General features: G+C 43.6%; 1 protein-coding gene across 2 annotated transcripts; it reads right to left on the bottom strand.

Moving 5' to 3' along the window:
* Nucleotides 1-577: 577 nt before the first annotated feature.
* On the bottom strand, nt 578-10,998 carry LOC147046129 (uncharacterized). Of its 2 annotated transcripts, none has more exons than XM_085929631.1 (3): nt 10,491-10,998; nt 10,050-10,407; nt 578-967 (listed from the first exon to the last, which is right to left on the bottom strand). In XM_085929631.1, exons 1-3 carry the CDS (start codon nt 10,605-10,607, stop codon nt 939-941), a joined length of 504 nt encoding a protein of 167 aa, XP_085785757.1. In that variant the 5' UTR covers nt 10,608-10,998; the 3' UTR covers nt 578-938. The 2 variants fall into 2 exon arrangements, with proteins under 2 accessions (XP_085785757.1, XP_085785756.1); XM_085929630.1 differs by lacking the exon at nt 578-967 and adding an exon at nt 6,986-8,783.
* Between the last annotated feature and the right edge of the window lie 373 nt (nt 10,999-11,371).

Raw genomic sequence — 11,371 nt, 5'->3', positions numbered from 1 at the left:
CTCCCATTGTCAGATGATGCGCCTTCATTTCTTAACCCTATTACACACCATACAACACCTGATGTTACCAAAAAAAAAAAAAACCCGTTGAAAATCTCTGAAAAGGCCATCTGAGTCGCGTTGTGCTTTGATCAGAACAGCCGCATTACGATTCGCCTTCAAGGTAAATGAGCCAATTTTCTCCCTAAACGTCGCTGCTGGAAAAACTACAAACAAAATTGGACATGATGTGACTGACTATTGGCAACCGTGGCCTGTAGTGAACCCGTGTTTCCCCCCCCCCCCCCAAAGGTTTCATTGACGTGGCTGAGGAGAGACTATGAATAACAGTAGCCAGTCATCGCTTACGACAGATGCATTCATTACTCATCATTCATTTCTACGGCAACGGGATTCGGCAATTTCTCAACGTGAGTGTATCCCGCACAGGAATCCGCCATTGCAGCGGGGTCCAATTACAAATTCATTTATCACATGGCTGACTCAGCGAGAGAAGCCCGATTGGGCAAATTGAGAGGTGGGGGGGTGGGGGGAGCTGTTAGGATGACATCCGTAATTTGGGATGCTCTCCGGAAGCTGTAAAAAAAGCGTATGGCCCACGCTCCGGAGCACTTTGTAATGTAGGACATTATTACTCCTTGTTATTATAATCCGCAAGAGGAAAGAAAAGCTTTGCTTCTACAGTCGGGCAACTTTGATGTTTGAAAATTTGCTAAAGTTGTTGAATTGAGTGAAAGTAGAAAGTGCTTCGATTGGCTAGAAATTAGCCTCGGAAATACGGACAATGATGGTCGGTCGTAATATACGTAACAGCGGGCGATTAGAAGCAGAGAGCAGAAAGACGCGGTGGATCAGCGGGGCCGTCGAGCCACGTAGGGAGCCGTGAGTTAAAACCTACACGGCTCTCAGACAGAAAAATGCGGCGGCTGCCTGCGGGTTCATAAAGGCGCGTGTTTGTCGAGCTTACCTGCGGCCGTGAGGTGATGATGGCATTTCATCAAGATGGGGCACAGGCAGCAAAGAGAGCGAGAGAGGGGGAAAAAAACGAGAAACTCAAGTTAGTATTCGTCAAACGTAAATTTAAAACCACCAGCATCTCACCCAAATATCCATTTTTAAAAAAAAATCTGCATTCCAACACAGCAGCTAATGAACAACAATGAATTATTTCTATTCCCAAGTTCGACATCCACTTTATTTTATTTTTTTTAATTAGTTGAAGACTCCAGTTGGTCTCCCAATGGTTTTCTTTGTTGACACTTGACAGACGACTTATGAAGGTAACTGAGACGGAATAATATTCCTAATATGTTATGAATTATTCATGAAGTCATCACTAAAATGCCATCGGGGAGAAGACCACCTCCATATGGCGAGGAGCTTCACATCCTGTCAAAAAATATGTCAAATTCTCAGGTGATGAATAGAAGAATCCTTGGCTGCTTTTTTTGTGTGTTTTTTTCCTTATTATTTTCCGTGTATAGTTTCACTTTCATCTGCAGCAGTCATTGTTGAAGTGATGATTTATTTTCCTTCATGGAGAAACGATGAGCGACTTGCTATGAATGCAAGCCTGAAAGGTTGTGCGTCTCTATAAGTGCTTTGCGATTGACCCGTCAGCTGGGATGGGCTCCAGTCACCCGTGACCCTGAACGCTATCAACGCTGCAGCAAATGGATGTTATGGCTTGCCACAAAAATACATCACTGTGAAGCATTTAGGATTGGCTGTGATAGTGGTTGGTAAGTCTGACTCACCGTTGTGAGTTTCTGGGTTCGAATCTCAGATTGGGAGGTACACAAAAAGGATAATTGGGGGTGAGTTTGAGCATTGCCCCACATTCTATTGCACGTCAGCAAAGGACCGATTCTTGGCCGTCTCGAAAATTTTACCCTGCATGTATGTTCTTGGATAAGCTAACGACTAGTAGCCTAGTATTTTCGTATGTGTGCTGTGTTCAAAGTGGACAGCAGTAGGAACATATTTTGTGATTTTTTTTCCCCTTTTCGTGTAGTCTTTCACACTCAATTAATCGAAAATAGTTTCGATTAGAATCATCAAGTCGAATGTAATTGACTTAGTAATGTGTTTTCCAACATTGCTACTAAAGCTAGCTGCGAGCGAACACAAAAAGTCACTGTTGTTGTTAAACACCAAAACAAATGTGGTCTTTGTAAAAGCCAATGTGAGATTTATGGGTCGACTGAGTCTTCCAATTTTGGTTGTTGGTCTAGAGCTGCATTCAAAACTGTGGTTTGCTTAAGGAACATAAACTGCAACATCAGAAGAAAAACAATGAATCCAACTCCACATCATTTTTAATCTTTAAGCTTTTTAGTGATAAGCAAATGAAAACACTTGTTTTGGATTTTTCTCAAGCACAAGACCAAAACCCAGAACAGCAGCTTGGGCCTAAACATCCCGAAGGCACAAAACTCAGAACGCAATTAAAAAATGCATCAGATTCAGATCCAACGTTTTGTGGAGGCATCAAAAAAAGACCAGATAGAAACTATTTCTTAAACGCCGGCGGAGTTTTGACTGTCTTTGGCCACAAGATCAACATAGCCTCCCCCCCACCCTTAAACGGAGCTCTCGTTGCATGCAGACACACACACACACACACACACACACACGCGCACACACAGTCACCACACAGAGCTTACTCTCGCCACCTACTTGTGTTACATAACACCCTGCCTACCCGTCCACCAGGCAGATCTGCATCAGCGGAGCTTCAACCCCCCTAACAATCCTTTTCCACGCCTCTCCACATGGAATCCTCGTTTCAGATACAAGGACGGGTCCCGCGGGCTTCCCACGCGAGGGCTTTTTTTGCTCAATGACCCTACGTCTCTCCCGATACGGGGAGAGAGGGGGAAAAAAAAAAGCGAGATTTCAGGGCCTCGGCGTGACAGCCAAAAGGATTTTCTTTTCAAAGTAGTGGTGCCCGCGCACTGGAAAGTAGGCTTCTATTTACTGGCACGAGGAGAGACCACAGGAAGATGAGTTGCGTTGAGTAAAGAGACACAATGTGGCTTTCAATGAGCTCGGGCCTACATTAGCGGCCAATTTGTATTTGGCCAAAGCCCGACTTGCGTGCCAGATCCGGAGAGGCACTTTTTTTTTTGGGTGAGGACGGGGGTTTCTTCAAGCCAAATGTGTGAAAAGCTACAATTTAGTAGTACGAGTATCTTCACAGAGATTAGTTAACATTCGAGTATCATGTTTGGTTTGAACCTTTTTCCCAAACTGACGAATTACAGCACTCAACACTTGCACGTCGTCACCTCAAAAACGCGTATGTCGGGATATTATATCGAGAGAATATTAGGTGACAGAATGGGCACACTGTCCTAGGGTGTCATTATTCTTCCAGTGGAGTATTTACTCGAGTTCCAAGACGAGGCTCTTTTCGCCGCCGCATATCTCCTCGGTGAGAAGAAGTAGATCCAAACGCGCTGCCATTAGAGACGGCGTGAACTCGGGGCCCTGAGCGACGCCCAGCAAAGCCTGTTCGCCTGGAGGACCGCGACAGTCAGTCGCAACGTGAACAAATGTTGCTCTGTAAATAAGCCATGCGACACTGCCGCGAGGCCTTTTATTATTTAGAATTTCTTCAAAGTGATTTCTCCTCACTGATCAGCTTGGAAAAACGGTCGATTGAAAAAAAAAACAAAAAAAACACGTTAGCCAACTTTCTTCGCTTTCTTCTTGCCGTTGCTCAATTGGCGTTCTCGTTTGTACTTAAGTCCTTGTAATCTCGTGAAAGGTCATCGGAGCAAATACTGTTCCGATTGAAAATACGGATGAATAAACAGGATACTCGGATGTCGTCCTTGTCTGCTAGCTTAAATCAAGGACGCATTGATTGGATACTTGAGAAGACTTTTTACTCTTACTGTTTGTAGCGTATTATTTTTAAATAAAATCAAAAACCTTGCAATGTTTAAAATCACTAAGCGTGTACCCTGCCTAATATGGTTTATTGGTGTAGAAGCCACATACGGCTAAACATTCAGCCACTGCGTGCCAGAGAATGTAAATCTCCCGGCCGGCTCTGTTTTAAATGTTCCAACCAAAGCGGAAGAGCGACGACGGCAGTCCTTGAGGGGGCTGTAGAACATACAGTTCACATAGTCCCACCGCAAGAAATGACCACTGGGTCAAGGCCAGTGGGATTCAGCTGTGGAACAACTTCTGCTTCTTCCGTGCAGGAAACTGGGGGTATACTGTAAACAGCAACAGGGGGTCCCCGTTGCAATGATTCCCAGAGAATCAAACAAACCCTCTTTGGAGTAAACAAAAAGAAATGTGAGCAGTTTGAACATTTTCGCTAATGGAGACTGGGAAAAAAATAGCTTTAAAAAAAAACAAAACAATAGTTAAAGCAGCTGGCTTGTTGTTTGAGGTAGTAAGCAGAAGGCCACAAAAGCATGTCAGGACACCATCCAAATAATGACACTGCCAAAAGGAATGTAGGACCTTGGTGATAAGACTTCTGTTTAACACGAACCCTGACAAAAAAAACAAAACAACAGAACAAGCTGAAAGAAGAGACTAAAGCTCACAAACGCCCTTGAAGCGAGAGAAAGGGAAAAAATGTGACTTGTCCCTAAGCTATTAAGGAATTACATTGAATTTCCACAGCTCGGCATCCTTTAAATAGTCCGCGTGCTCTCAGTGACACACTTCTTTGGGCTTCTTTCTTATATAGCCAGCGTGCTCATATACAGGTCACACTTTCTCGATCAGTCGTTTTGTTTTTCTTTCCAGTGGAGGAAAAAGTCCACACATTGTCCTGGAAAAGAAGACAGCCAAAACCAGATCACTGCTTCTCCAAGCACTGTTACATAAGTATTATGTTGATTTTTTTTTTGCCACGGAGCCTCTTTGAGAAGCGTGGTTGTATAAAAAAAAACAAAGAAAAAAAAAACAATATATTACTCAGCCTTTGAAGGTATTTTATTTTGATGATTGATTGCACTGCTATGGTGAGTAGCCATAAATTTTTATTTCCCGTTCTGTGGGAGAAATAGTCATACTATATTTAATAATATAGACCTAACAAGGCATCTATGTCCGTGTATTATTTGTTTGGCTTTTATTTTGAAGGCTGCCGTAATATGACCAACTGCTTGATTTGTCTTCCCAATTACCGGAGGACTGGTTTTGCCCCCTTCATCCCGTGTCAAATCTCAGGCAGACAAAATGGCCTAAGATAACCGCGTCTATTCTACGGAGACTTGATTCTCCGTCCTATTCTCCCTAAGCAACCTGGGCAGAGTCTTGCCACAGCTTGTCACGGGACTGCTGGCAGGATGAAGGGACTTGGAGGCATATGTGACTTTCCATCTGTTGCTCACTCACTGCGATCCAAAAACCCCTTCCTCGCTAGTCGCTTGGCCATCTGTTTGCAGCCCTTCCCCACTGGCAGGAAACATGAGCACTTCCAACAGACATAGGATAGGATGATGATGATGATGATGCACACTTTTGAAGAAAAAAAAAAAAAGAAGCGTGGGGTCGAAATGTGATTGAGTATCTCGGGGGTTGCTCGATGTAAAGACCATTTTAATGGTAACCACGATGCAAACTGCGGATCAACGGGACTATCATACGTTCACAGTCATTTGTGAACCTTTAAATTTAGACCAATGCCAACTGGATACTCGCCGGTGGAAACGCAATCCTTGTTAGTATTTACTATTCGGAACCAAAGGAATCCAAAGCGCTCTCAGGCACGCTCTCGATCTGACCACATAAAATGTATGATTCAATTCCTCGTTCTCTTTCTAAGGTCACTTCAACGCGAGAGGTGTGCTAAATCATGATACTACTTTCCATGCTCTTTTGTGGGCTTTATTTTTGAAAATTGTCACAGAATCTTTTAGTGGATCAAAGCGCTGAAAGAGTCGGTCAGAACAAGTGATGAAAAGAGCACAGACTAGGTTGAATTCAAACCTTAAAAAGCCAAATTAAATGTGAATTTGCACCATTAGACAAGCCTGTACTCAGCGGCGTACAATTTTGACCTTGGTTTAGTGCTGTTGCTGGTTTAATGTTTTTATTTTTTTTGTCAACAAAACACTGATTTGGATCTGCTGTCTGTGTGTTGTGATATTTTAATTCATCTGGTTGTGACATTTGCATTTGTCAAACAGGAGCACTCACTCAAGATGTTCTATTTTTTTGGGATAATGTGCGAATAAAACGTGAACTTTATGTCTACTTTATCGAGCTAGCTAGCTCGTAAAAAGTTGGTCTTTAGCGAGCTAGCCGGCAAAGGTCTGATCTCGCGTGATACATTTAAGTCTGTCTATTTCGGTTATTTGACAGTCATGGAGTGAAAAAGCAGACTTATGTTAGCTGGCTCAATGTTGATCAACATTTTGATACATCTATCTCAAATCAATATCAACTGTACCACTGTACTCCAAATCGTCCTCAAGAAATAAGCTAAACAGCTCAGTCCTGACCCCTCGGCATTCAAAACGCACACAAAAAATAAGCTGTTCGTCACCACGGGAGAGAGCGTCTTTGTTCCACGGCACAATGGAGGACATTCTGCTGCAAAGGACAGGGTCACACATTGAATGTGGCAAAGCTGCAGTGTGCGGAAGAAGCACTTCAGGGTCGAGCCGAGACCTCCGGGCCTTGGGTCCAAGCCTCTGTTTACAACTCCATTGACCTGTCCTCAAGAGTCAGCCTAGTCAGATAATGAATGAAACTGTCCGAGCTAATCGCACCCCTGACTTTTCGTCTCGTTAAGAATGTGGAATATGTCGAGCCCGCCTATGTGTCATGACGGGAATCTGCTTGACTCCTGAAAATAAACCAAACATGCAATGCCGGGGGTATTTATTGGAGGATTAAACAAATTAGGTTTTCAGATGCTAACGCCCATTTGAAAATGTCTCCAGGTGGATATAAGAAAGCTGCTCACAATATATCAATCCCCGTTTCAAAGAGCCAACGCGGGCGAGTCGTCGGGTGTTTGGATTTGTCTGCCTTTCTTCACATCTAATGAAAGCGTGACAGTGGCGCTGCAGACCTCTGAGTCACATGAGACACATTCATTATGAAGCTCTTGCTGCTTTTAGTCACTGGATCAATGTCTTGTCAAATACTGAGCAGGAGAACGTCTGTTTTGGGAATGTCGCTTTTCATTTTAAGCAACGTTACACAGCAGAGTCAGAAGAACGGCAAGCGAACCTACGACTGATCCTGGCTGAGGTCCAAACAACTACTCTGGTTTCAAAGTTGAAAGACAACTTTGAGCATCGCCGATTTTAGCACTCTGATACAAGCGGTTCATTCCAATTTATGGTGTCATTTGTATTTATTGGATTTTTTTAGGATATTTTTCCAGAGTCCTCCAATTTTAATTTTTATGTATTCTATTCAAGTGTACTTTGACAGACCCCAGGGTGTACCCTGCAGTTTTTCCTCATGCCCACTACTGCTGACTATTGTTTTCTGAGTAATATCACTGTGTCCACAATACAACACAAGTGAATTTATTCTAATCAGTAGCAAGTAATTAGGCGCAGGGGCCGAGGGACGTTTGACCACATTCACAATCTTATAACGATCTGCGCCCTCTATTAAGAAGTCACAAAAGACTGCTATTTTCTTGATTAACTGAGCTCTAAAGTCAACGTCTACTTAGAGTTAAATATATGGAGAAAGATATAAACCAGAAATGAAAAGCATCTTGTCCGGCAATTTGCCTTAAAGTCTTGTGTTTTATCGTCGAGACGCACTGCTCGAGAACTACAACGGGAATGCTAGGTGCTAAGCTAACTTGCGGCATCCAAGCTACGAGCTGCGGCCTGTTCCGAGACAAATAAAATGACATTATCAACAAATGTTATCGCAATTTGGTTAGTAGAGTCCAAATTGTGTCAACCAATCACAAGCCATGGTACGTTAAGGTCATGGACGTACATGATATGTATTAGCTTACAAGCTAATCTCAAAATCCAAGTAAATTTAAGTTTGTCCAAAACATTTTCGACTTATAGTACCTGTAACCGCAAAACACTTGGCAAATTCTCGTGACAAAATGAAACCATTTTTCTTCATTGCACTATTCATTTAGAGGTGAGTACGTTTTCTGTCAAGTGCGTTAGCCAACGCATATTCATGACAACGTTGTTTTCCAACTCTTACTCCCAGCAATCCAGATTTCATTTTTGGTCACTTACGCAAGAAACTTTGATTAGCTGTGAAAGCACTGAATCATCTTGGAGCACTTAGTACTCCCACACTGTAGTTTAGCGCTGCCATTTTGCCCACTTCCCGACCTGGTTATTCCTGCATATTATGTTGAATTCATAATTATAATATGATCTTGCGTAATTTGCAAGAGCTTTGTCACACACACACACACAAGGAAAAAGGAGAGAGCGAGAGAGTGAAAACAGTACATCGCCGGGACCGCCATTTGGAAATGCAACAAGCATGCAGAATACTAATAACGACAATGAAGGGGAAATAAACGAATTGCGTCGCTGAATGAAAATTAAGGTCTTATTGACAAACAAAACCACAGGGAGACCTTAGTAGGACAGGAATTCATTTTGTAAAGGCTGCAATTTCTATTCACTTTGCAACTCAATACATGATCCGCTGCTTGGTTCCTTAGCAACAGACTCTGAAATGATGCGAGAATGAAGGAGAAAAGAGATGCGATGCAGTTCTTCTTGTGCAGGTGAAGGCAAGTCAGACGCTTTTTCCTGCTCGTCAAAGGCTCTCAGGGTTACGGTGCCCGACACATTCTGAAGTTAAAAAAAAAAAGCTATTGTGCAAAGCTAATGCAGGTTGCACAAAAGTACCTGTAATTCCCGTTGGTGTGTACCTGAATGAATGGTGAGGAATATCAATTAACTATTTTCTGCAAACAGGCGATGGAAATGTGGAAGGAATATGTGATTGCTGTTTAAAATCTAGATTTCAATATTTTCCCATTGTTGCTATGAACATGATACTTGTCCCTCTGCTTCCAACTGACGTCTTTGACAGTGACGCAATTCGGCAACGTTACTGACTGCAGAGTTTTTCATTCTCATTTTTAGTCATCAAGATTCGATACCACTTGCTTCAAAAAAAACAGCAGCAGTCCAAACATAAATCCAGGGGTAACCGTAATTCTATGAAATAATATCATATAAAGACATTACAACAATGACGTGACTGCATTTCCACCATTAGTTGAATATTATCTTTGTACATTACAAGTGAAGTTCAAAGCCTTAATTAAAAGGACTTTAACGGAGAAATGTAGCACACAGCAAAAAGCGGGCAGACTAGACAAAACACACCATTGCAGAATCAGTCAGGAATACAGATGGCTAGAAAACATCATGTAACACCATTTTGATGATTGGAATCCTTGTGAATATCATGTACACATTGAATTTAACTGAGTGGCTGCTTAGTTGCTGCTGTTTTGGTTAGCAACAGAGTTCACAAGGGCTCAGTATAAACAAAAGTTACAGTGTCTAATAATAACGATAATAAAGGTCAAACACGGATAAGACGGAGTACTCTGTGGAATGATGGCCTGTCATTCGCAAGGCGAGTGCATCAATAAATGCCAAGCCAGCATTTTCCTTAAAGACTCGTGAAATAATTGTTGCGGGCGTTCAACATATCCCACGAGTCTTTGCTATCGGCATTCTGTCTTGTTAGGAGCTCACGGTCGTAATTCAGCGCAAGCAAAATAACAACATAGGGAAACTTTGTTCACAATTGCACCGTGGATGTGTCGCTGTACTTTCAGATGTTCCCACAAAACTTACCCAAAATGCTTGAAGCTATTTTATTGATTACCAGCCAGGCACACTATTTCGGCATCCAACCCATTATTATGCAAATCTACTTTTGTGGCATTTCTGTTTAGTTTTTTTTTTTCCAATGTAAAATATGTCTTGGCTCAATAAAGGTTGGCAAGTGCTGCTTTAGTGGGCCCAATGTTTGTTGCCCTCACTTGAATGAATGAAGCTGGAAGTCACCCCCCCAAGAAGTGAAAGCAGCACACTCACCTTCAATGGAGATCACATGCTCACGGATCTGGTTCTGTAGGGCCAAGTCGTCAATTCGCTCGATTAGGTCGTAGATGGCGTAGATGTTCGGGTGGACGGATTCGAACCGGTGGATTTCCGCCCGGATGGCGGCCGAGTTGGACAGCACGAACTGCGAGCCGGATGACCCGGACTGCGCCGCTTGGCCGGACACCGTGCCGGAGCCGAACTGGCCGGCACCGGAACTCGCGGATGAGCCGGATCCGAACTGCGACGGGATGGACTGGGGTACCGGAGCCGGGACGGTGCCCGGGGTGGACATGGCTGGCTGGGACTGCGGCGAGATACCGGACCCGGGGACGCTGGATTGGAAATTCATCTATTTTACGCGTGTCGGACTGAGACTTTGTTGGATGTTTGTTGTTGTTGTTGTTAGCAAGGTAGCAACACTAACGTGCCCACCAGAATTTGCTGCTCACGAACAAAAGGAGTCCGCGCCAATTGTGGTGCTGCTGCTGCCGCCGCCGCCGCCGCCGCTGCTGCTGCTGCTGCTGTTGGCAACGGTCGCGTCACAAGCATCAATAGTTGCCCGCAGATTGCAACAAAACGCCGCTCTTCTTGCTCATATTCAAACTTGGCCGTCTTGCATATTCCCTTCTTCGTCTTCTTTAGCCGCGGTGTTCTTTTTTCCCTCCCCAACAATACCGCCTACCACTGTGGAGCGACGACCCCCTCGGTGAGCTACACCGGGCTGGCTGACTGCTTCGGGCCGACTCAGGAGACAATGAGCTCGGCTTGTGCACGGCGGCGCCCCGATCCGCTGCCTTCGATGGTCGCCTTCAATTGGGAAGCTAATGTTGAGTCCTCCTCCTTCTCCTCTAGCCAAACTAGTGCTGCTGCTCCCTCCTCCGCATGCTCAAACGTCAGCCATAACGTAATTGTACTTGAGATGGGGGAGGGTGTGATTGGATTCGGGTGGGTGGGAGTTTAGGAGGAGGAGGAGGAGGAGGGGGGGGGCGGTGGTGAAAATCGCAACAACCACCATGATAACCTACCTGGCGGTTATGCAAGTGCAGAACTACTGCAAAATGCTAATTAATTCATATAGTGCAACCACGGGTTGGCTCATTATTTATTTATTTTTTAAATTCTTATATTGATATATTTCTTGACTCTTTTGACTGATCACAAAATACATTGAAATAGCCAACATGGCAAATATTAAATGTAATAATTTCCCCGAGATTGAAAAACTTTGTTTCAGACAATGACACAGCATCTTCATTGAACTGGAATAATGACTTATGTTATCTGCGTATTTTCTATATGAAGAAATGATATAC

This window comes from Syngnathus leptorhynchus, chromosome 14, assembly GCF_054491065.1.
Source record: "Syngnathus leptorhynchus isolate UIUO chromosome 14, UIUO_Slep, whole genome shotgun sequence".
NCBI classification, from domain to species: domain Eukaryota; kingdom Metazoa; phylum Chordata; class Actinopteri; order Syngnathiformes; family Syngnathidae; genus Syngnathus; species Syngnathus leptorhynchus.
This window is presented reverse-complemented; position numbering and strand designations above follow the sequence as displayed.

Coding starts and splice junctions, on each gene's coding strand:
- LOC147046129 (XM_085929630.1), bottom strand. CDS start 10,607: ATGCTTGTGACGCGACCGTTGCCAACAGCAGCAGCAGCAGCAGCGGCG. Junction 10,408..10,490: donor TTCGTGAGCAGCAAATTCTG/GTGGGCACGTTA, acceptor CGCGTAAAATAG/ATGAATTTCCAATCCAGCGT. Junction 8,784..10,049: donor GCATGTGATCTCCATTGAAG/GTGAGTGTGCTG, acceptor TTTTAACTTCAG/AATGTGTCGGGCACCGTAAC.